We start from the raw sequence: 26,077 nt of genomic DNA, 5'->3' as shown, positions 1-26,077 counted from the left end.
GCAACCCAGCCTGCCTTTCCCTTTGTTGAAATTTGAAGTGCTAAAGACGAAAAAGAGACTAGAAGGGGAGCAGTATGTCACTCTTTACGAAGGCGACATCACAAAGGAGGAACAATCAAAGAAGATAGTAGATTCACAACCTAGATGGAGGAAAGGTTGGCTGAACAAATACCCAGCCTACCTCATCTACTTGGTGGAGGCACCAAAGGAGATCCGAGAGGATGCAACCTTCTGCCCGGTGCCAAGAGTCAGAAACTGGAAAGAGCATGGCAGGATTGCAGAAAAGAAGCCAAATTGGCTTAATTATCCCAGGATGCCGGGACCAAAGGCAGGAGAGAGAATAGGTAAAGCCTACATGGTGAAAACCCTAACGGGCACCATCAAGCTCTTTACTGGCTCTCCTGACTTTTCATGTCAGATGCTCAAGAAAATCTGCAGGACTCTCTTAGCTTGCATTGAAGTGTTCGCGCCAGATAAAGCCACGACCTCGAGTCTACTATCAACGGCCGACACGGTGTCTGATATGATGTACGATCTTTCATTGCAGCCTTCTCCAAAAGTGTTACACCTCCTATACCAAAGGATTATGTTTTTGCCTAGCTTCCACATGCAAACATTCAAAGAAGCTTTCTACACCGGCTTTTTCACCCACGAAACAAAATATTTGGTCCAACCTTGACCATCGGCAACCTACGATACGAATCACATTTGCAGATGCTCAAGACGACGGGACTTTATTGACCAAGCATAAAAGTCATGTCAGGGACGACATGAACGCGGAGGGGGGGGAGTGTTGAGCCAGCAGAGGATCACACCCACATTTTTGCTCACACTCAACATTTTGTAACCATCGATTGTAATAAATGTCTTTCCGACATTAATTTTGATTTGAGCCATTCATTAAGTAACGGGACTCAATTGAGTTTCCAGCTTGTAATTCCGAAGTAATTTCACTTGCTGATGTAATTAGTTAGAGATGTTCTCACCTCCAAGACTGAGGTATATAAGCCAAAGTTTTTGTAACCTAAAGAGGCAGATTATTAATCAAAGTGAGTTTTTGAGCGTCGTGACTGTGTCTAAGAGAGAGAGAGAGAGAGAGAGAGTCTTATCTACTTGCTACGCGAGCTACCGAGCCGCCATTGGAGAAGCGACACCGCCATTGTGTTAGCAACGGCGAGAGCTACGCACAGATACCAAGAGTGCGCGCTATCGGCTTTTATGTGTGGTAAGTTCCTACGAGCTTCGGTGTGAGTTTTCTTCCAACTCGTGTGTCGGAATTGAGCGTGCAGCATATCTATAGAACCACAACGAGTAGAGCTACACATTAGTACCATCGGGGTCAAGTTTCGGTCACCTGTATATTTCGGCTTGTCTTCATACGCGTTTACCGCACGGAGTGGTTATAGGTTGATTTTGCAGTTCAAGTCTTTAGGGTGTTGTTCTTACCTAGTGTATAGACTTCCCCTTGAGTTTGAGATCGATTCAATGATTCTAGATCATGTTTCGTATAGTATTCGTTCGTAGTACGGATTTCAGTCACTTGCGTATTTTAGAACTTAGATTTGATTTCCTTAGTAGTGATTGTCATTAGAAGGTCGAGTAGGTGATTTGACACCCACCTAGTTGTTTCCATGCGCCTGTGGGTCAAGCTCCGTCCTCGTCTGACAAATTTTGTTGTTGGTTGAGTTCTCACTATTTAGCTTCCGCTAGTGGCGTAACCGCCTTAACAGTTGGCAAGTTAACCGGAGAAAGATTGCCATACCCAATCCTTGTAGGTGTGATGTAAGTATGGTCGTTAAAAAAAATGTTTTGTGATGCAAGCTCAGAGGAGGAACAACCAGCATAGAGCAACTTGCCAAGCTCAACATGGATGGCCTCAAAAGTTCCTGTGAAGGACTCTATTTGCTCCCACTCTACAAAATCGGATGGAAAGACATCTGTAAACATTACACAATCAAAGAAATCTTAAAACAACAAAGCAACTTACGCAGCGAAAATCGATAATCAAGAAAATCTAAGACTTTGACAGTGGTGTGAACTTACAATTTGCTGGAAACCTTGGTGGAGTCAACGCTGTCGTTAACTTCAGTTGTGAAGCCACATACACATGTTGAACCTTTGCAAGCCGCTTACCACTTTGGAGTTGTTTAAACTCCATTATTCTTCCCTTCCAATGGTGTGCCCGAGAAGCCATGTGTCTCCTGGAGACCTTGTGTGCGCCTCTTGAGCTGGGTTGCATTGTCACCCACATCAACCGTTTGAACTCTGTCGTCACCCTGCACCCACTGTCATCTTGAACATTGCTGCATGACATGGAGTCAATAGCACTCCTGGGTCGTCGAGAACCTGATGATGACATGGAAAATAATGGCACAACCTGCACACAACACTTATTGTTAATCGATGAACACCAATGAAAAATATGGACACAACTAACACACATCTCTTACTACTATGATATAAAACTTGCAGGTTGGGAAAAGCTTGAGTGGGATACTCAAGCTTCAAAGAGAAAGAGAAATGGTAGATTTAAACAAAAGATATGCTGCAAAATCAGTTATAGATAGCAATGTGTAAGAAACTTACAGAGCAATGGAAATCTTTACCTTGAGGAGCAAGTGCAAGCTTGAGGAGCAAGCTGCACTCTTGAGAAGAATGCAGCAACCTTGAGAAGAATGTTGCAAGCTTGAGGAGGGAAAAGAGGTTCAAAACTCTGCTGCAGAGGTTTTTGGGAGGGAAAAGTGAGAGAGGGTAAGTGAGAGGAGAAGTGAGAGATGATACTGATAGAGAAGAGAGAGAAGAAGAGAGAGGAGAAGTGAGAGATGGGACAGTAGAGAGAGGAGATGTGAGAGATGGTACAGTAAAGAGAGATAGTACAGTATAGAGAGAAGTGATAGATGGTACAGTAGAGAGAGAGAGAGAGAGAGAGAGAGAGAGAATTTTCAGCACGTTTTTGAAGATACCATATATTAAGAGAGTGGGAAAAACAAATTGACAGCCTCTAGAGAGAGAAAAGATTGGTTTTCACCCCAATATTTTAGAAAAAGTCTCTATTTTTATCATTTATAAGAGTTTCTCTCTTTATATTTTATGAAAGAGTACAAGTTTGACCAAACCTGCCACACCCACCATTTTTGTCCACATGACATCCACCCATTAGCCCAGCCCCTAACCCCATTTTTAATCCCATGGAAAATAAAGAGGCCCTCCTACACCCCATTCGCTTCCTAATGCCTCGAGTTTCTCTTAGACTATTATTGTATAATTAAGTGAATACTAGTATGTGACCCACGTGTTGTTGCGGCTAAGTAGAAGCAAGGCTTAACTCTGTGATACTCTCCTCCCTCACCTTCCCCCCAAGATGGCAACATGTGCAAACATTTTCTATGCATTGATAAGGTAGTTCCAAATACATTGTTGGATGCTTCATCATCAAATAAGATCGTCTTCCAATCCTCTAGAAAAACAACAATAAAGACTCGCTACCTTGGCAGTGGGCAAGCTGGGAGGCTATAGCGAGACCAGTGGAGCAAGGGAGCCTCGGAGTACTAAATCCTAGTACTCATGCGGAGGCCCAGAGTGCCAAGTTTATGGTTTCAATTACGAAGCAAGATCAAGCCTGGGCTGTTATGACAAAGGCCATGATGGACAATGCCAAACTCTGCTCGCAAGGTGGCCAGTGGGATGGGCTAGATCTACACAACAAGCTACTTGCCCCTCGGTGGTCTAAGTCGAAGCTTGGGGGCTTAACTGGCGAGCTTGCCCAAAAGTGCAACAGAGCAACTGAGACCTTGGAATTGTGAGAGATAAATAGATACTTTCACAACTCGATGTCTCACCGGTCCCCATGGCTGTCTAAGGCGGGAAATATATTGTTGAATCCTACTTGGAGGGAGGTGGCCAGAAAGATGAACAACAAAGGACTAAAACGAATGGGATAGCTTTGGGACTATAGTAGCAGTGACTAGAAAGGATATGACCAACTAGCATCCCAATTCTGGCTCAATGGGACTGAAAGATTGTTGGTAAATAGAGCTCCTAGACCATGAGAGAATAGACCTATACGTGCCACCAATCGACACAAATATCAAGTTAGAACTTGGGCTATCTCTGATTGAGAAGACAGGTATCCAAGCAGTCTATTCTGCTTGTTATAGTTGTCACATAGCCCTACACTCCCTCACTCTCCTTATACACATTAGGGTTTTTTTTTTTTTGCTTTTTGAGGCGACAGTACTCTCTTAGCTATAGTTTTATTATGTTTATAAGAGTATTTCGGTTGACATCCTTTAGGAAAATCACGTATTGCTGAAGGACAAAGTTCCCCAGATGGTACATATTTGAAACGGTTATCCATCGCACGCTCGTCTTCGATCTTTATTGTTGCTGCTGGTTTTGAACTGGGTTTTTTTGGTCACTAGTTTAGTCATGTGATCCCTGAAGTATAATTTTACAAAAATATATTTTTTTAGGAAAGGCTAGATTGTGTGGGTACCCTTTTTTCACCGATAAAGCTATGTTGTGGGAGCTTGACTTCTCAAAAAAACCAATGTTTAGGAAACATATATGGGAACCCATTATACCTAGGATAGATAGAAAGTAATACTAATGTATTTGTATGGAGCATGATATTGGAAGAGTTCAATGAATAAATGTATCAACACATAGTGGGATAGGGATTAAATTTGATCAGTATGCAAACATGAACGTTGAGTCCACCAAGGGAGGATGGAATAAGTAATTCCTTTATTTATTCTTGACCAAGTGTGATAGACTTACATTCTGGAAATTTCGTATGAGTTGTGCATAGCCATAAGTGTTAATCGCTTTACACATTGTAACTATGTTTTGTATCTTTCATGCCTATTATGAATGATTATGTGCAAAAGTGTCATTTCCTATGCTATGTTACTTGAATTTCTAAAAAAATAAAAGCTATTAATCCAACCTGGAAGATGGAAGTGGATGCCATAACTCCTTGTGTGCAGAAATCACCACCCAGCATGTGTTAGACTTGTGAGTGTCCCTTTGTCCGTATGTAACTCTTGAACGCTATCAGATAGCCCTTATGCTTGCTCCAAGTGCTTGTTTACCGATGGTACTTCCAAGGTTTACTTGCTTGGATTTTATTATCGGTGTATTGCTAAGAATTTTCATAACCGGTGATGATTTTGGGGTGTGTGTGTGTGTGTGTGTGAGAGAGAGAGAGAGAGAGAGAGAGAGAGAGACACAGAGTGTGTGTGCGTGCGTGCACGTGTGTGTGTGTGTGTGTGCAAGCACGCTGCCAACAATCGATTGTAGGACCTGAGAGATTGCGTAGGTATTGTGGTGATGTAGATAAAGTGGGCGTTTGCATGAGCAAGAAGCAGCAAACGTGCTCGCAAGTGTGCATGCAAAAAATTATAAATCACCCTTGCGAGCCTGCACACTTTGCCTATTGCAAGTATGAAAGGGCAAAAATTGTGCGCAAGTGATTGTGTGCAGGTAGTGCAAAATAAATTGCAATCATGGAGTTTTTAAAGAAAATTTTGTTGCTTATTTTAGTATTGCCAACGAGCAATAGTTGTGGGTCTTATATGCTTGTATGAGTGGGGCTACTTAAAGATAAACTCTCCAGCAGCATAGTTGTAGTTATTATGAGGAACATGAACATTAAGGGCATATGCATTATTTTCCAACGGTTGAGTTAGCTAAGACTTAAAGAATGAAAGGTTGGCCATAAAGCCTCATCATATGTATATCACCAAAATTTTGCGAGAATATTCAAAGTACACCAGTTGGGGGGGGGGGGGGGGGGGGGGGGGGGGGGGGATGGGGGGGCCTTAACTAGAAAAGTTCAAGGAAGTACATTTTTCTAACTACTAACTTAAAACAATCAAAACGGTATTTCCAGAAGATTCCAATGCAATTTCATTTTTTTAAATCGTGGACACATACAAGCTATATTGAGATTACCACTGATATACCAAGGACTACGCAAAGATTGCATTCTTATTAACGCAAGTGAAGATCTTCTTGACGCAACAACGTCCTTATATACTTTGTTCTTCTAGCACAAACCAATACCTCCATCAACTCGCTTTAAATTAAACGAGAGGTAACTAAGGCATTTGGGAGCATCTAAAATGCAATTCAAATATTAAATCCTACATCATTTAAATAAAGATGTCAAAGGTGAACAATTTTTTATCAATGAACAATACAAAAAGCACAATACCTAATGAGAGGTGTTCTCTTTTTTTGGTTTGTTGGGGGGGGGGGGGGGGGGGGGGGGGGGAGTTTGGTTGGTGGTGGTGGTGGGGTTTGTCCCCAAAAGGTTCATTGAAGGATTAAGTGCTCTATGGGATTATCCTTTTTTTATGTGGCTAAAGTTTTGTGTCCCAACTACCATCACAAGAAATTAAAGACGAGAGTAGATACAAATTGTACAAAATTGTATCTCCATGTTTCATCGATTTAAGCATGCTATTATGTGAGAGAAAAAGGGAGAATTTCTCAAGCAAATACAAGTTGTTCTATTTCTACTAGCAATACAGTGAAGAAGTTAGATGGCTTCATATCCTATGAAATTGAGGTAGATTATGCGTGCGGTTAGTGTCAAAATTGCATGTTCTCAAGGGGTTACTCAAAAATATGTAGAATAGCACATGAGTCCAAGAGAAGGGGTTAATTTTTCTTATGTACTTACAAAAAATATACATACAAAAGGGTGTTTTAAATTGATAAAGTAAAAGATTTGGTACATGAAGGGTCTTTTTATTGAGAAAAATGGTACATAAGGGGTCTCTATATACTTCAAAAAATGTACAATAAAGAGTTTTATAAATACCTTTTGAACGCACGTGCTACACACGATCTCTATGTAGTACAAAAAATGTAAAATAAAGGGTTTTATAAATACTTCTAATCCTTATGTCTTCTCCTTGGAGTTCCATTGCAATGTGTATGTATTGAATTTTTTTAATGAATGATAAAGCCATTAAGAGTTAGATCAAGTCATATTGCGTTGTGCACCTCCAAACACTTTGCAACATTAGAACTACTATTGTGGTGTAACTCTAAAATGTATATGACGATTCATGGTCATGATTCATAGCTTCTTAGTTTTCAATCAGGTAAGCATGTAAATTTTATCCTCTTGTATGTTTAAGTAAGATAGGGCCTAAAAAGAGATGGAGAGAAATATACCAATAAAGAAGAAAACTCAAGAGGTGAAATTAATTTCTTATTCAATATGGCATGGCAAAGCTTCACATGGAGCTAATGGAAAACAGACTTTGCATGGTGTATAACATAAAAACCATCTTTATCAAAAGTACAAGTTTGTCGACTACGACTACCCTTGAGCATCATGAGAAGTTTAGGGATCATGAAGAATCCTTGAAAATTTTAGATTTGTCCTTGCAACTTGTAATACCTTATTACTTCTGAGCTATTAAACACAATAACCTTGAAACATTAGAAGGTTGTCATTTGAGTCTTTCGCTTGTATATTGAAGTCTAGGAATTATTCAAAATTTTGTGAAAGTGGTGGGGTTTTTTTTTTTTCAAAGACTTTTCTTAAAACGTTCTGGATAAAACTGATTGCAAATGCAAACCCCAAGCTACATTGTGGTTGTGCAGCCTGATGAGAAGACCTAACAAATAGCGTTAACAAGTCACATGGAAGACCTGCTAATAACAAGCATGAGGCTTGGAAGAGAAGGTGAACCAACGACACAAACCCTAGACATAGTATTTAACTTCATTAATTACTTGCACATCATCTGTGATGAAAGCCTCCAATGTGAAGTCATGTAAGGCTCTGAACATGAAGGGACCAACTAACAACAATAAAAGGTTTCAATGCTTCGCTTGAATAGGCAGGTCCAAATAAGTATGGAAAATAATAGTAATTCCAAATGTAAGCCTAACTCTCTTCTTCACCACGGCTTGTTTTAGAAAGCCCTAAAGACGAGCACCGCAAGAACACCTCGCCAATACAGGCTTCATGTTCTTTTCACAAATCTAGTAAAAAACTGCCACTGGTAGTTTAGATTGAACAAAAGTATATTGCACACAAAAACTCTTTCAAAAATATGCAGAGACATTTATAAACATTACAAGAAAATAAAATTTGAACAGGTGGACGGTTAGCCCAACATATGTCTTTGTATATCAAGCATCTACTTGAGTAGAAGAAGGTTTTACTGAGGAATGCAAGAATTCCTTTCTACTCGTGTGTCTTGTCAAAAACTCTTTGCCAGCTTTGACCTGACCTTTGAGAGCTTTATTTTCTGAGGAAATCGCTGGCCAAGCACTGAACAGACCTCTTCTTTGAGGGTGTGTACCATGCGCTTTTCTCGCCGTCTTGCCCATGACCGCCATTGCGGCTCCACTAGGAGCCAAAAATCGCTTCATGAAATGAGAGGTGGCATCAATTTGCTGTTGGCTTTGTCTCCCAATTCCTATGGAGCCCAATCCCGGAATCCCCTGGCATGGCTTAGAATGTAGGCCGAATCTCTGCCCGTAGCACGCACGTTTGGCTGGCCTTACATCAAACTGATGAGAATATTCCAAACTGCTCTGCGATGAGCTGTAATTGTTTTCGACAAAATGTCTACTATTTACAATGCCTCTCTCTTGTTTTGGCTGCATCTTCAAAAGAGCATGCTCTTCTTGAGGGCTTGTTGTAGACCATCTCTTCAACCACATACTTCTTCGTCTCAAAACTGATCCATTATCCCAACTTGTCAAACCCCGTCCTTCAGATCGTGGACCATCCAGCACTTTATTCAGGCCACTACCCACACTGAAACTATGTGAATCCTCTCCACAATGGGCTTGGAGCAGGGTTGTGGCCCCTTCAGCTACACTCAATGTGTTGCTTGCTTCAGCAGCAGTAGCTAGGTCTTGGGTCCCAAGGTCTGCGGGCCTCTTTGAACAGCTTCCAATGCTTCCAACACTGCCAGTGCTAATTTTGAACGGAGGCTTAAATGCTTCCCAGTTGATTCTTCTGATTGCCTCTGAAGGATGAACGTATTCTCTCTCCTGGAAAACTCAGGTCATTGTAAACATGATGCAATGACAACCATCAATAATGCCAATAAATTTATTCAAAACGACCAGCATTGAACGAATACTAAAACAAGAACCGCATTTAAGGAGTTACACATTCATATTCCTTTCTGTGAATTTGTAAACACACTTGTATAAGGGATTGTCCACAGCAGTTCATTGATGACTACTCAATGAAGGCATGGGTATCCTCTCTGAAGCGAAAGAGTGATGTTCTTCAAGGCTTCTATGAGTTTGTTCCACTACAAGAGAATCCATATGGTAAAAAGCTTCTGTGCTTGCAGACAAGAGAAGGTGGAGAGTGCATCTTTAAAGCCTGCCAAGACTTTTAAGACCCAGGGTATTAAGAGAGGAATGACTATTCCATATTATCCTCCACAAAGAGTTGCAGCATAGAACTCTTCAAGACAAAGTGTGTAGAATGTTGCCCACTGCCGAATTGTTTGGGTACTGATGTGCCAGTTGAAATCCTCCCATGGTTTATGATAATAACGCAGAAAAACATGGGAGGAAACGATAAGCCATTGTTACTTGTTGAGTTACACCACTGTTGCTTCGCCATTTTGTACGGCTAGTGATTGTCCCGGGTTGGCCACCCATCGCACATCATGTAGATTGCATGGGCGGACACTTTTAGCACGTGTCCGGCCGGTCATTTTCTGAGCCTAGCTGGATGCACACATTTTTAGCCATTTTTGGGTTTTATGTTTTCTGCACTAGTTACACATTTTGCTCTACCTCAACCTAACATTCTATAAATAGAATGGTTAGGGTCTTGTAGTCATACATTGTGGATTGAGAGCATCATTTGCAGAGCACTTGTGTGCTCTCTCTCTCTCTCTCTCTCTCTCTCTCTCTCTCTCTCTCTCCCCCCCCCCCCCCCCCCCAAGCATTTTCGGCGCGCGTGGCTCACACCCTCTCTGCTGCTCACTCTCACATGGTATCAATCGCCAAGTTGTGGAGCATCTGCATCTATCTCCCTCCCAAAGCCTAGCGCTAGCACTTCTGTTCCGTTCCGTCGCGAGAAATTGCAAAATTTCAGCCTAGCGTTTTTGCAAAACAGCCTTGCATTTTTTGCATAAGAAGCCTTGATCTGCACACCTCTCTGCAGGCGCTACCCCTCTTGCACCAGAACGCACCAACAAGCTCCAAATCAGCCTTACATTTTCTGGCATCTGCTTGTGTTTTTTGCATCATGCTTGCGTTTTTGGATCCCTAGGCGTTTTTTAAGACTTGCTGTGTTTTCATTCACACACTGCCCTTGCGCACTTGAGGAAGCGACCTACACTCGCCTTGAGAGCCTCCTACTGCCACGCACTTGCAGATCTACACCTTGGTCAGGTAGATTCATCCAATCGGCACTATTTTGGCTGTTTTTTTCTCTGTTTTCAGCCCCTCGATGGCTGGGAAGTGTGAGAAACCCCTCCCCCCCCCCCCCCTCTGACACTCTGCGACGCTCCCGTACCGATCGGTGGCGTACAAGAACGCTGAAATCTCTATTACAGCAGCGTTTTCAGCACCCTTTGCAGCGTTTTTTGGGCGGACAGCAAGCTGAAATTTTACCCTTTGTGCGGTTGATTACTCCTTGCTCATCAAGATACCATCCGGTGGTTGTCTGAGCGGTTATCTGGGACTGCTACATCATTGGAGACGGCACCTTCATTGGCGACTTGCGATCTTATCGATCTACCTCTGGAACTACTCTTTGAGCACGCGACATGTCGACTCCGAAGCAGAAGGGACAACAACAACAATCCCGGAAGGGGGCCACCACGTCTCTATGACTACGTCCACTTCCACTTCCACTTCTACGACTACGTCGGCATCTGCAAACGCAACATCCAACAATTATGCCCTCACCCAGTTTGCTGAGGAGAAGAAGTTGGATTTACACAACTATTATGTGTGGAGGACACGAGTCCGCACAATCATTGCCTACCATCGACTTTGGGAATGGTTGAATGATTTCACCCATTCAGCTACCCAGCCTACCCTTCCTACTGCTACTCAAGTCAGGTTCGACGAGTGGGTGGATCGGGACTTTCGAGTCTTCACCTTTCTTATGATGAACCTCTCGGACCGCATCATGAAGGAAGTTTCCGAAGAGGAGCATGCACATCCATTGTGGAGATACATTCTTGACCAATTTGAGGAGACCTCGTTTGCCAGACAGATCACACTTGAACGCGAGTTGTACAACGTCCAGTTCAAGGATTTCAACTCACTCGATGGGTTGACCCGCCACATGCGGGAGCTCTGGGACGACCTTGTCTCTGTCGGAGGCGACATCACCTCGGCACGCATGGCTGGCCTCTTACTATTCAAGCTTCCCCCACGCTTTGATCCCTATTTTCAGAGTTTTTGTCACGTGACACATCCAACCCTATGTGTCCGTGGACAAGCTACACCATAACAGGGTTTCCGTCAAGTCCAGTCAAGTCTAGATTCGAAGTGATCTGGCACTTTTGTGAGTCTATTCGTAGACCGTGCATGCCCAGTCACTTAGTGTAGATGCATATCCTCTGGTTGCACACAGCATGATCATCAGTATTCCCATCAAAATCCATTAGAATCAGTTAGGGGATTTTTCCGGTGATTTTAGCATATTTTTCCTATTTTTGACATTTTTCACTTATTAATTTAAGTGACTTTCCAACAAAAGTAGGTAGGGCAATTTTGCTAAGTTTGTATATAAGCAAACTAGAGCTAGCACTATTTGGCAGAAGAGGCAGCAGTAGCTCGACGCTCAACAGGCAACTTCTCAGCAGAACCCTCCCCGGGCAAGAGACTTAGCGTTTTCAGCCAAGGACAGCCTGGCGTTTTCTCCATTACAGATCAGCCCCAGCGTTTCGCATGGCAGATCAACCCGGCAACAGTTAGACACAACAGATCAGCCTAGCGCTTTTGCATTTGCAGAATCCCGGCGACAGAAGAACCAAAATTCAGCCCTAGCGTTTTTGGTTGCAGATCAGCCCCGGCGTTTTGCACCTTTACTTACCGCGACGGAAAGTCCAGAACCATTAGCGTTTTCAGTTTTCAGCAGTTAGTACCCTCACATCAAGTCCCGAACCTTGCAGATCTCACCTTCCCGCAACAATTCCTCGCCGCACGGTCAGTTTCCGCCATGTTTACAGTTTCAGCCCGGAAAACGCAGATTTCAGCATCTGCGTTTTCAGCGCGTCCTCGTCAACGACATCGTCATCGACATAGAGTCAGAATTCAGCAGATAGAAGATTAGCAGATTTCAGCCCATAGCGTTTTTGGACAGCAGTAGCAAGATTGCAGATTTCAGCCCTTAGGTCGACTTCGTCATCACCGTCGACATAGCCTAGACTTGCATCAGTCTCATGCATACCATTTGTACCATATTGTGCAATCATAAGTAGACCACTCTCGCCGACGAGAGTGGGACCTTCGGAGGAGGGTTTTACAACGTCTCCGGTGTCGTATCTCTCTTCTCTCTATCTCTCAGTCTCATACACTAGCACGCACAGTGTCCATTCACTCGTTTGTGATCATAGCATTCTCTCATTAAGAACGGAAGGCTCTACCTTCCATAAGAACAAAAGGAACCTTGAGCACAGTTCGGAGCACTCATCTTGAGCAAAGCGCAAACATTCATTCCGTTGCACCTAACATTGGTATCAGAGCTTTGGTAGTGTTTTGTATCCAGCTAGGAAAGAACCACAAGAATCACAAGAATTTTTTTTGCTTGTTGCGGTCGCACGAACCCAAGTTCGCTTGGGCGTGTCGATTCCTAATCGTGTTTTTTGAAGAGTGACAGGAATCCCAAGAAAGAAGGGCTTGTCCAGCCTCCCCTTGTGTCTCTTTTCACTCATTGAGAGCGGACGGTGCACTTAGCGGCCGGCCACTCGACGTGAGGTGGGAAAAAGCAACCTTGGTGTGAGCGGAAGGCCGCCAAGGGGTGCGCCCGCGGAAAGGAAGATCCTTCTCAAACACGGTTTGCAAGCGAAAGAAAACCCCAAGAACCTCAAGAACCCAAGTTCCTCGTGAACTTAAGAACCCAAGAACCCCAAGAACCCAAGGTCCTCGTGAACTTAAGAACCCACAAGAACCCACGACTTCAGAATGGTCATCACTTGAAGCGGAATGGATACTTCGCTTGGAGGTGATGAGCATGAGAGAGGCGAAGAAGAATTTTTCCCACCAGGAGGTTTTTCCGACCCTCCCCCTTCCCCATCTACGTCAAGGATTGCACTAACTCCTATGGAGGAGTTGAAGCAGTTGTTTAAGGAAAGACAGTTAGAACGCGAAGAAAGAAAAGCAGAAAGAGAAGCAGAAAGAAAGGCCTACGAAGAACGAAGGGCAGCCATAGATCGTGAATACGAAGAAGGAATGGCAGCCATAGAGCGTTAGTACGACTTGGAAGAAAAAGAAAGTCAAGACAAATTTGATCGCGAGAACAAAGCAAGACGAGCAGAATTTGATCGCGAGAACAAAGCAAGAATGCAAGAGTTCTTGCGACTCTTTTCTCAAGTTCAGGCACAGATGCAAGAGAATCAGGAAAAGGAGACTCTCTCAGTCTCTTCTTCTCCTAAGCAAGACATACATGATTTGCATGATGATTTGAATGATAATGATGAGCATGATGATTTGGATGACAATGACAAGCATGATGATTTTCATGATCAAGATGTGATTTCTCACAAGCATGATGATTTGCATGAAGATGATGTGATTGTTCACAAGGATGATGTGTTAGTGGATGCTTTTTCTAGCGAAGCTAACCTCATTGTAGATTCGATCAATCACGAAGAACCGATCTTGGCTTTCGAGTCGAGGTCCAAAGAACCCCCACGGGACGATTCGATCATTCAGGAAGAACCGATCTTGGCTCTCGAGTCTAGGTCCAACGAACCCTCACAGGAAGTATTAAGTGTTCGCATGATTGATACGCACGCATTGTTCAAATGTTTCATTCGTGATCGTTTCCTGTATTTTTGTCAGCATCGTTATGTGATCCCTTTTCCTAGGCATGACATATTGTATGTTGAGCATGTTTCTCTCATGAATGAGCACGAATGTATGCGGATTTTTCATGAAAAGCTGAAAAGTATGTATGTAAGGAAGTCACATTCCATGTCTCTTCCTTGGCATGACACAGTTTCCAACGAGCACACGAAAGTATGAGCACCAAGCGTGGGCATTTCCATTGTGTTTTGCCACAGTTGATTGCTCTAGATCAAAAGAGAAAGATTCGATCTCATTGTTTGCTAATGTTTGGTGAACGGTTTGTCACTCCGTCTCTATGTTCATCTACATTGCATACACAATCTTTGAGGAAGACAAGATTTTTTCCACTCACTTTACATGGAATGGGTATGTTCATGTTTTTTTGTTGGAAGTGGTTTCACGAATTTTCAGCCATGGAGATTCTTGAAGAAGATGGACCTACGTCCATAGACAAAGTTGAAGCATTGAAGGAGACTCAAAAGACTTTGTGTCGCTTTCGGCGTGGCCCATAGAAGCAAGCGCTGCAGACCTTTATGAAGTTCAAGTACCGCACGACCCACACATCAGAGTGGGCCGGCGAAGAGTCCCTTCCAGGATTCCGGATGCTATTGGAGATCTCCCTCGACGCCATACAGTTCGGTACCAGTACTTCACTTTGAAAAGGAGGGGATGTCACGTGACACATCCAACCCTATGTGTCCGTGGACAAGCTACACCAAAACAGGGTTTCCGTCAAGTCCAGTCAAGTCTAGATTAGAAGTGATCTGGCACTTTTGTGAGTCTATTCGTAGACCGTGCATGCCCAGTCACTTAGTGTAGATGCATATCCTCTGGTTGCACATAGCATGATCATCAGTATTCCCATCAGAATCCATTAGAATCAATTAGGGGATTTTTCCAATGATTTTAGCCTATTTTTCCTATTTTTGACATTTTTCACTTATTAATTTAAGTGACTTTCCAACAAAAGTAGGTAGGGCAATTTTGCTAAGTTTGTATATAAGCAAACTAGAGCTAGCACTATTTGGCAGAAGAGGCAACAGGAGCTCTACGCTCAACGAGCAACTTCTCAGCAGAACCCCCCCCCCTCGGCAGGAGAATTAGCGTTTTCAGCCAAGGACAGCCTGGCGTTTTCTCCATTGCAGATCAGCCCCAACGTTTTGCATGGCAGATCAACCTGGCAACAGTCAGACACAGAAGATCAGCCTAGCGTTTTTGCATTTGCAAAATCCCGGCGACAGAAGGACCAAAATTCAGCCCTAGCGTTTTTGGTTGCAGATCAACCCCGGCGTTTAGCACCTTTACCACGACGGAAATTCCAGAACCATTAGCATTTTCAGTTTTCAGCAGTTAGTACCCGCAGATCAAGTCTCGAACCTCGCAGATCTCACCTTCCCGCAACAGTTCCTCGCCGCACGGTTAGTTTCCGCCAAGTTTACAGTTTCAGCCCAGAAAACGCAGATTTCAGCATCTGCGTTTTTAGCGCATCGTCGTCGCATCGTCGTGGTCGACATAAGAGTCAGAATTCAACAGATAGAAGATTAGCAGATTTCAGCCCATAGCGTTTTTGGACAGCAGTAGCAAGATTGCAGATTTCAGCCCTTAGGTCGACTTCATCATCACCGTCGTCATCGTCGACATAGCCTAGACTTGCATCAGTCTCATGCATACCATTTGTACCAGATTGTGCAATCATAAGTAGACCACTCTCGCCGACGAGTGGGGCCTTCGGAGGAGGGTTTTACTTCTCTGGTGTTGTATCTCTCTTCTCTCTATCTCTCAGTCTCATACACTTGCACGCACAGTGTCCATTCACTCGTTTGTGATCACAGCATTCTCTCATTAAGAACAAAAGGCTCTACCTTCCATAAGAACAAAAGGAACCTTGAGCACAATTCGGAGCACTCATCTTGAGCAAAGCGCAAACATTCATTCTGTTGCACCTAACAGTTTTGCTCACATATGGACGTACCTCTTTTCCCACCTGGGATGAGATTCTCCCTTCCCTCAAACAGATCGAGGGGCACTTCCACATCTGCATGGCACTGCCTCTGAGAAAAACAGCAGCTCGAAACAAATCTTAGATCCTTCTCTTGCAAGTGATCTGTATGGCTTAGGCCCTATAAGACATGAGCAGTGAAGACGAGAGCGCGCCCGATGTGCGATGTATGAAGGGTGGGAGTGGCTTATAAGTCTGGGGTTAGGGCAAATAAAATTCCAGTAGTCTCTGGTTTTCTATGTCTCCTCTTTTGTAGGACCGGTATGCTTTCAGAAAAGCACATGCCTGATCCTCTGATACCACTGTCACAAGATGGGCACCACCTACCAATAGAAAAGAACAGACTAAACAAAGTTTTAGCACTTCAATAACAACTGAACTGAGAGAAAGAGAGAGAGAGAGAGAGAGAGAGAGACGACACGTGACACGGAGTGGCAGAATTCCACCCCAGAGAGTATTGGCCCCAAACCTTGGCGCCCCTTTCGATATTTCTTTATATTGCATCAACACAATACAAGCCGGTACTCCAGACTCTGCACCTTCAACTGAGAGAGAGAGAGAGAGAGAGACGACACGCAACACGGAATGGCAGAATTCCACCCCAGAGAGTATTGGCCCCAAACCTTGGTGTCCCTTTCGATATTTCTTTATATTGCATCAACACAATACAAGCCGGTACTCCAGACTCTGCACCTTCTCCACGAAGCATGCCAGAGAATGAGCCATGGCCTCATGTTTAAAGGCCCTAGGCCCAAAAAGCAGTTACATGAAAAGCCTTCAAACTCAAAAGCTTCTGGTCCAAAAGCAATGCCAAAAAGCGGCCAACGTAAATCATGGAAATCTATACAACTGCCACGTCAGCATTGTCAGCGCAAAATCCGGGATGTTCGTATAACTGCCATGTCATCAATTTTTGCACAAGTCTTAGTGTGTGTGTGCGGGTCCTACTTTATTTTAATTCTTTGTCACTTGGAACCCATCGGACGGGGAAATTAAGTTGGCAGGACTTCTTCTTCTGTTGCTTGTTCTTCTTAGGGTTTAGGCCCCTCGACCGTGACCTGAAGGTTGGCTCTGTTCTTTACTGACTTGACACGTCAGCAGATTGTGACAACATCGAACAAACATGTCTGAACTAGACAAAGAACGCCAAGATTTTCTGCACACATGCTGATCGTTTCTCTGAAAGCCTGCCAGGCGAGTTACCCCCATCGCATCCCAAGGACTATACTATTGATATGATTCCTCGAAGCACACTACCGAACCGTCCACCTTACCATGCTAGCCGAGCCCAGAATGAAGAAATCATGAACCAAGTGAAAGACCTTGAAAAGGGTCTCACAGCCGAGTACTTCACCCTACTGCTCTCCGGTTTTACTGGTACTAAAGAAAGACGGATTTTGGAGGATATTCATTGACTCTAGAGCTCTCAATAAAATCACTATCAAGAACAGATTTCCGATTCCAAGGATCGATGATATTCTTGACCGACTTCAGGAATCCTCTTGTTTCAGCAAGATTGATTTGAAAAGCGGATATCATCAGATCATAATCGCTCCGAGAGATGTCTACAAGACAACCTTTCAGACAAGCTTTGCTTTATACAAATTTTTGGTAATGCCTTTGGTTTTACCAATGCTCCAGCGACTTTCAACTCTCTCTCTCTCTCTCTCTCTCTCTCTCTCTCTCTCTCTCTCTCTCTCTCTCTCTCTCTACCCCTGCTCCCGTTGCTGCTCCCCCACTCCTCGCGCTGCCCCAGTTCTCTCCGTCTACCACCCCTACTCCTGCTCCCGCTACCCCTCGCACTTGCCCCCCCCTTTTGCTGCCAGTGCTGCTGCTACTGTTCCCGTCACCCCCCCCACGCTCCCCCCCTCCCCCCCCCCCCCCCCCCCCCTCTCGCGCTCCCTCTGCACCCCCAAACCCCTCCCCCCCTCGCGCTCTCCCTGCCACCCCAACCAAGCGTATAGAGAGAGAGATAAAAAGCGTAGAGAGAGAAAGTGTAGAGAGAATTTTTGACTGCGTAGACAGAGAAAACTTGCGCGCGTAGAGAGAGAGAGGGGGGGAACCTGCGCGCGTAGAGAGAGAAGGGAAAAGAAAATCCCCTCAGTGCGGGTTTTGCAGTTGATACCCAAGTGATTCCCCCCCCCCTTTTGCAGCCTTCAATCATGAGGAAACAAAATGGCAACGTAAGGTGCAACGGAAGTGAATATACCTAGATGAATCCAGGATAAGCCCAGATTCACCCTTGAAGGAAGTGAATATTGAACTTTGCTCAAGATGAGTGCTCCGAACTGTGCTCAAGGGTTCCTTTTACTTATAAAAGGGAGAGCCTTCCGTACCTTTAGCGAGAGAGTGCAAATGATCACAAACAAGGTGGATAAACACTGTGTATGAAGGTACTGAGTCTGAGAGATAGAGAGAGAAGAATACGACATTAGAAAAGTTGCCAAACCCTCCTCCGAAGGCCCCACTCTCTATGGCGAGAGCAGTCTACAATTGATTGCACAAATCTGATACAAGATGCTGATGCTGTGAGTCCTAAATGATGCTATGTGGATGTCGACGGAGAGGACGACGATAACAATGCCAAGGCTGAAAATTGAATGCTGCGAATCGGTAACTGTTGCACCAAGTCGGGGGCTGATATGCTAACTTGATGGCTTCTTAGGGCTGAAAAACGTTGTTTCTTATGGCTGAAAACGCTGGACAGCAGGCTAAAAAGGCTGGGTTGCTATGCTGAAAAAACGCCAGGAGTCCTGAGGTTTTCCTCGCTACGACACCGATGCGATAGGGATCTGCAACAAGGGTTTTGCTAGCCAATCTTGGGGCTGATCTGCAGCGATCTAAGAACAAAACGTTGGCTGAATCTTGTTGTTTGCTAGCGTTTGTTGAAGGATCCAAAAACGCTAGGTTGAGGGCTGAAGTTGCAAAAAACGTTGGGTTCTTGGGGAAGGTTCTTGCTTGAGAAGTCGCGCTAGAGGACCTGCTGCAAGAGATTGCCTGTGCTCTCCTTGCTTCTTCTGCTCTACTGAGTGACTGTCTGGTTTCTTTTATATTAACTTTGCCCTACCCAGTTTCCAACAAAGTCACTTATTAATAATAAGTGAAAAATGGCTAAAATAGGGAAAATAGGTTTTGTACACTGTAAAATGCTCCTGATGGAATCTGATGGTACTGCTGATGATCATGTTGTGTGCAACCAGAGGATATGCATCTACTCTAAGTATCTGGACATGCACGGTCTGCGAACAGACTCACAAAAGTGTCAAAAGACTTCCTAAGCTAGGCTAACTGAAGCCCTGTCATGAAGTAGCTTATCCACGTACACATAGGGTTAGATGTGCACGTGACATCCCCTCTTTTCAAAGTGAGGTACTGGTACCAAACTGTATGGCGTCGAGGGAGATCGCCAACAGCATCTGGATGAATCCTCGGAAGGACTCTTCGCTGGCCGACTCTGATGCATGGGTCATGCGATACTTGAACTTCATAAAGGTCTGCAACACTTGCTTCTTTGGGCCGCGCCGAAAGCGACACAAAGTCATCTGTGGCTCCTTCAATGCTTCAACTTCATCTATAGTCATGCGTCTACCTTCTTCAAGAATCTCCGAGGATGAAAATTGTAAGGTGCAGCGGAATGAATGTTTGAACTTTGTTCAAGATGAGTGCTCCAAACTGTGCTCAAGGTTCCTTTTGTTCTTATGGAAGGGAGAGCCTTCCGTTCTTAATGAGAGAGTGCAATGATCACAAACAAAGTGAATGGACACTATGCGTGCAAGTGTATGAGACTGAGAGATAGAGAGAGAAGAGAAATACGACACCAGAGACGTTGTAAAACCCTCCTCCGAAGGCCACACTCTCGTCGGTGAGAGTGGTCAACTATTGATTGCACAAACCGGTACAAACTGAATGCATGTGACTGATGCAAATCTAGGCTAGGTCGATGTCGACGACGGGGATGCCGAGACCAATCCAAGGGCTGAATTCTGCTGCTTTGGTACTGCTGTCCAAAAACGCTAATGGCTGAAATCTCGCTGATTCGCTGCTGTCCCAAAAACGCTGACGGCTGAATTTGTCTGGCACCAAAAATGCTGAAATGGGCTGGTTCTTAATGACTGAAAACTGTTGATCTTTATGGCTGGAAACTGCTGGTCTTTAGGGCTGAAATCTGTTGGTCTTCATCTACTGAAAATCGCCATGGCTAAGGCTGCAAATCTGGAAGCGCTAGGGCTTCTGAAAAACGCCAGGGCTGCAAAGCCTTCTTGGAGGAAAAACACTAGCAGACAGGGGATCTTTGGCGATGCTTGCTTGGAGGGAAAAACGCCAAGACTGAGGGTATGCTGGCGATGGATCTTGATGAAAAACGCTAGGGGAGGGAGTCTTTGCTTGGAGGAGAAACCCCCACCAAGGGTTCTTGCTGAGAAGTTGCCTGTTGGGCAGTGGTGCTCCTGCTGCCTCTTCTGCCAATTAGTGCTAGTTTAGGTTTGCTTATATACAAACTTACTCGATTTGCCCTACCTACTTTCCAACAAAAGTCACTTAAAAATAATAAGTGAAAAATGTCAAAAATAGGGAGAATAGGCTAAATGCACTGGAAAATTCCCCTGAAGGATTCTCATGGGAATGCTTATGATCATGCTGTGTGCAACCGGAGGATATGCATCTGCACTAAGTGTCTGGACATGCACAGTCTGCGAACAGACTCACAAAAGTGCCAGAACACTTATAATCTAGATTGACTGGATTGACTGAACCCTTGTCGTGTTGTAGCTTGTCCACGGACACATAGGGTTGGATGGGGAAGGGGAAGGGTCGAAAAAACCTCCTCGTGGGGAAAATTCTTCTTCGCCTCTCTCATGCTCATCACCTCTAAGCAAAGTATCCATTCCGCTTCGAGTGATGACCATCCACTGAAGTCGTGGGTTCTTGTGGGTTCTTGTGATCTTGGGTTCTTAAGTGTCTTGAGTTCTTGAGGTTCTTCTTTTGCTTGCAATCTGTGTTCGAGAAGAATCTTCTCTTCACCCGAGTTCTGCTCTTTTCCGCGGGCGCACTCCTAAGCGGCCTTGCGCTCACACCAAGGTTGCTTTTTCCTTCCTCACGTCGATTGGCCGGCCGCTAAGTGCACGGTCCGCTCTCAATGAGTGAAAAGAGGCACAAGGGGAGGCTGGACAAGCCCTTCTTTCTTGGAATTCCTGTCACTCTTCAAAAACACGATTAGGAATCGACACGCCCAAGCGAACTTGGGTTCGTGCGACCACAACAAGCAAGAAAAATTATGTGATTCTTGTGGTTCTTTCCTTGAGTGATACAGAACACTGCCAAAGCTCTAATACCAATGTAAGGTGCAGCGGAATGAATGTTTGAACTTTGCTCAAGATGAGTGCTCCGAACTGTGCTCAAGGTTCCTTTTGTTCTTATGGAAGGGAGAGCCTTCTGTTTTTAATGAGAGAGTGAAATGATCACAAACAAAATGAATGGACACTGCATGCAAGTGTATGAGACTGAGAGACAGAGAGAGAAGAGAAATACGACACCAGAGACGTTGTAAAACCCTCCTCCGAAGGCCCCACTCTCGTCGGCGAGAGTGGTCTACTATTGATTGCACAAACCGGTACAAACTAAATGCATGTGACTGATGCAAATCTAGGCTAGGTCGATGTCGAGTACGGGGATGACGAGACCGATCTAAGGGCTGAATTCTGATGCTTTGGTATTGCTGTCCAAAAACGCTAATGGTTGAAATCTATCACTCATTCGCTGCTGTCCCAAAAACGCTGACGGCTGAATTTGTCTGGCACCAAAAATGCTGAAATGGGCTGGTTCTTAATGGCTGAAAACTGCTGGTCTTTATGGCTGGAAACTGCTGGTCTTTAGGGCTGAAATCTGCTGGTCTTCATCTGCTGAAAATTGCCATGGCTGAGGCTGCAAATCTGGAAACGCTAGGGCTTCTGAAAACGCCAGGGTTGCAAAGCCTTCTTGGAGGAAAAACGCTAGCAGACTGGGGATCTTTGGCGATGCTTGCTTGGAGAGAAAAACGCCAAGGCTGAGGGTATGCTGGCGATGGATCTTGAAAATGCTAGGGGAGGGAGTCTTTGCTTGGAGGAGAAACCGCCACCAAGTGTTCTTGCTGAGAAGTTGCCTGTTGAACAGTGGTGCTCCTGTTGCCTCTTCTGCCAACTAGTGTTGGTCTAGGTTTGCTAACTTACTCGATTTGCCCTACCTACTTTCCAACAAAAGTCACTTAAAAATAATAAGTGAAAAATGTCAAAAATAGGGAAAATAGGCTAAATGCACTGGAAAATTCCCCTAAAGGATTTTGATGGGAATGCTTATGATCATGCTGTGTGCAACCGGAGAATATGCATCTACACTAAGTGTCTAGACATGCACGGTCTGCGAACAGACTCACAAAAGTGCCAGAACTAAATCTGATCTAAATCTATCAACTGTGGCAAATCACAATGGAAATGCCGATGCTTGATGCTCAATCCTTCTTGTGTTCTTTCGGATACTATGTCATGCCAAGGAAGAGACATAGAATGTGAATTCCTCGAATGCAAACATTTCATCTTTTCATGAGTAATCCGCATACATCTATGCTCATTCATGAGTGAATCGTGTTCATCGTGCAATATGTCATGCCTACGAAAAGGGACCACATAGTGACGGTGACTAAAATACAGGAAACCATCACGAATGAAACACTCGAACAATGCATGCTGACTAATCATGCACTACTTCATGTGGGGGTTCTTGGGACCTCGACTCGAGAGCCAAGATCGGTTCTTCGTGATCTATTGAATCTGCAATGAGGTTAGCTTCACTAGACAAAGTACCAACTAAACCATCATCCTTGTGAACAATCACGTCTTTATCATGCAAATCATCATGCTCGTGAATAATCACATCTTGATCATGCAAAGCATCATGCTTATCATTATCATGCAAATCATGTGTGTCGTGCTTTGGAGAAGACAAGACTGAAAGAGTTTCCTTCTCTCGATTCTTTTCAATCTGCGCCTGCACATTAGAAAATAGTAGGACCAACTGTTGCATGTGTTGGTCTCTCTGCGCTTCATGCTCTTCGAGCTCGGTACCAATTCGGCTCTTCTTTCTTTGTGCTCGCGATCCATTTCTGCTTTCCTTTCGTGGAGCTCACGCTTTATGGCTGCCATTCTTTCTTTGTGTTCAAATCTAATTCGGCCCCTCTCCTTTTCTTGCTTCCTATTCACGATCAAATTCTGCCTTTCTTTCTGCTTTTCTTTCTTTGCGCTCGCGCTCCAAGGCAGTGCGTTGCGCTTTGTGTCGTAACTTCATATCCATCATTATCTTGACCAAAGCTTCCATAGGATTTGGTGCAATCCTTCACGTAGATGGGGAAGGGGGAGGGTCGGAAAAACCTCCTGGTGGGGAAAATTCTTCTTCGCCACTCCCATGCTGATCACCTCCATGCGAAGTATCCATTCCGCTTCGGGTGATGACCACTTGGGTTCTTAAGTTCACGAGGAACTTGGATTCTTGTGGTTCTTGGGTTCTTGAGTCCTTGAGGTTCTTCAGGTTCTTCTTTTGCTTGCAATCTGTGTTAGAGAAGGATCTTCTCTTACCTGAGCTCCTCTTTTTCCCGCGGGCACACCCCTTGGCGGCCTTGCGCTCACACCAAGGTTTCTTTTTCCCACCTCACGTCGATTGGCCGGCCGCTAAGTGCACGGTCCGCTCTCAATAAGTAAAAGAGAAACAAGCGGAGGCTGGACAAGCCCTTCTTTCTTGGGTTTCCTGTCACTCTTCAAAAACACGATTAGGAATCGGCACATCCAAGTGGACTTGGGTTACCTGCGACCGCAACAAGCAAAAAAATCTTGTGGTTCTTTCCTTGAGTGATACAGAACACTGCCAAAGCTCTAATACCAATGTAAGGTGCAGCGGAAGTGAATGTTGAACTTTGCTCATGATGAGTGCTCCGAACTGTGCTCGAGGGTTCCTTTTACTTATGGAAGGGAGAGCCTTCCGTTCCTTTAGTGAGAGAGTGCTAATGATCACAAACAAAGTGGGTAAACATTGTGTTTTCCTCGCTACGACACCGATGTGGTAGGGATCTATAACAATGGTTTCGCTAGCTAATCTTGGGGCTGATCTGCAATGATCTGAGAACAAAACGCTGGCTGAATCTTGTTGTTTGTTGGCGTTTGTTGAAGGATCCAAAAACGCTAGGCCGAGAACTGAAGTTGCAGAAAACGCTGGGTTCTTGGAGTGACTGCCAGGTTTCTTTGATATTAACTTAGCAACTTTGCCCTACCCAATTTCCCAACAAAGTCACTTATTGTTAATAGTGAAAAATGGCTAAAATAGGGAAAATAGGTTCTGTGCACTGTAAAATGCTCCTGATGGAATCTGATGATACTGCTGATGATCATGCTGTGTGCAACCAGAGGATATGCATCTACTCTAAGTGTCTGGACATGCACAGTCAGCGAACAGACTCACAAAAGAGCCAAAACACTTTCTAAGCTAGGCTAATTGAACCCCTGCCATGAGTAGCTTGTCCACGTACACATAGGGTTAGATGTGCATGTGACAGGCAAGGATGACCCTATGGAGGATGCCATTCAAAAATGCAAAGAGAAATAAGCGAGTCCATCAACAAGATCAATCGCCACCTCCTAGGTACTATTAATGTACTCGACGAGCGCGTGTCGGCATAGGAAAGCATGATACATACACTTGAGGATCGTGTGAAGGCCCAAGATGAGGAAATCGCACTACTCAAGAAAGGCCTTGCAGAGGTGCGATCACAAAATGTTCTCGAAGAGGGAGAGCTTCAACCCTCAGTAATTGAAGAGCTTAACACGATTAAAGAACAAGTGCGGGCCATCAAAGAAGGTGAGGAGCAACAAAAAGAAATGACGTTTTAGGGAGGAGTTGCAACCATTGATATATATAGCGCACAAGGATGAACAAGCTAGGTACATGTGGGTGAGGCTCAGGGCAGAGACAGGCAGATACCTTTACATTGCTATTTGTTACTTTCCTCCTAGTACGTTAGTATATGCATCACCTAGAGGACAGTCCCCCTTTGCTATTTTGGATAATGACATATGGGAGTTTTCCAAGCATGGTGACATTATCATACTAGGGGACTTCAATGCTAGGACTGCTGTCACGTGACACATCCAACCCTAAGTGTCCATGGACAAGCTACAGCATAATCAAGGTTCAGTCAGTCCAGTCAGTCTAGATTAGAAGTGATCTGGCACTTTTGTGAGTCTATTCGTAGACCGTGCATGCCCAGTCACTTAGTGTAGATGCATATCCTCTGGTTGCACACAGCATGATCATCAGTATTCCCATCAGATTCCATCAGGAGAATTTTCAAGTGCATTTAGCCTATTTTACCTATTTTTGACATTTTTCACTTATTATTTTTAAGTGACTTTTGTTGGAAAGTAGGTAGGGCAATTTTGATAAGTTTGTATATAAGCAAACTAGAGCTAGCACTATTCGGCAGAAGAGGCAACAAGAGCCAAGCTCAGCAGGCAACTTCTCCAACAAGATCCTTGGTGGTTTTCCTCCAAGCAAGAAGCAAGAACCATCGCCATAGACCTTCCCTCACCTAGCGTTTTCAATCAGCACCATAGCCTGGCGTTTTTGCATCAACAGGTCCTCGCCAGAAGATCCCAACAGATAGCGTTTTTGCATCAACATCCTCGCCAGCAGGAAACCTCAGTCTAGCGTTTTTGGGAACTTCAGCCTCTAGCGTTTTTGGTCCCAATTTCAGTCCTTTGCAGATTCAACATGCAACGTTTTTCATCATTAAAGACCGTCAAGATTAGCCCATAAAAAAGTAGCAGATTCAACCCAGAAAGACCTCAGTTTTCAGCCCTAAACCTGCAGATTTTCAGCGACACAGACCCACAGAAAACAGCCCCAAAATCAGCGTTTTTGGCTCAGTCGCAGATTTCAGCCCATAGCGTTTTTGGACAGCAATAGAAAGATTGCAGATTTCAGCCCTTAGGTCGGTTTCGTCTTCCCCGTCGTCATCACCGACATAGCCTA

At 44.4% G+C, this 26,077-nt stretch overlaps 1 protein-coding gene across 1 annotated transcript; it reads right to left on the bottom strand.

The window, feature by feature from the left end:
* Positions 1-8,031: 8,031 nt before the first annotated feature.
* Positions 8,032-9,832, bottom strand: LOC147430145 (uncharacterized). Its single transcript, XM_086495483.1, has one exon. The coding sequence runs from the start codon at positions 8,692-8,694 to the stop codon at positions 8,158-8,160; it is 537 nt and encodes a 178-aa protein (XP_086351609.1). The 5' UTR covers positions 8,695-9,832; the 3' UTR covers positions 8,032-8,157.
* Between the last annotated feature and the right edge of the window lie 16,245 nt (positions 9,833-26,077).

Source organism: Adiantum capillus-veneris, chromosome 22 (genome assembly GCF_014529385.1).
Source record: "Adiantum capillus-veneris isolate H3 chromosome 22, ASM1452938v2, whole genome shotgun sequence".
NCBI classification, from domain to species: Eukaryota; Viridiplantae; Streptophyta; class Polypodiopsida; order Polypodiales; family Pteridaceae; genus Adiantum; species Adiantum capillus-veneris.
Note: the sequence above shows the minus strand (reverse complement) of the source record. Positions and strands in the feature narration are given on the sequence as shown.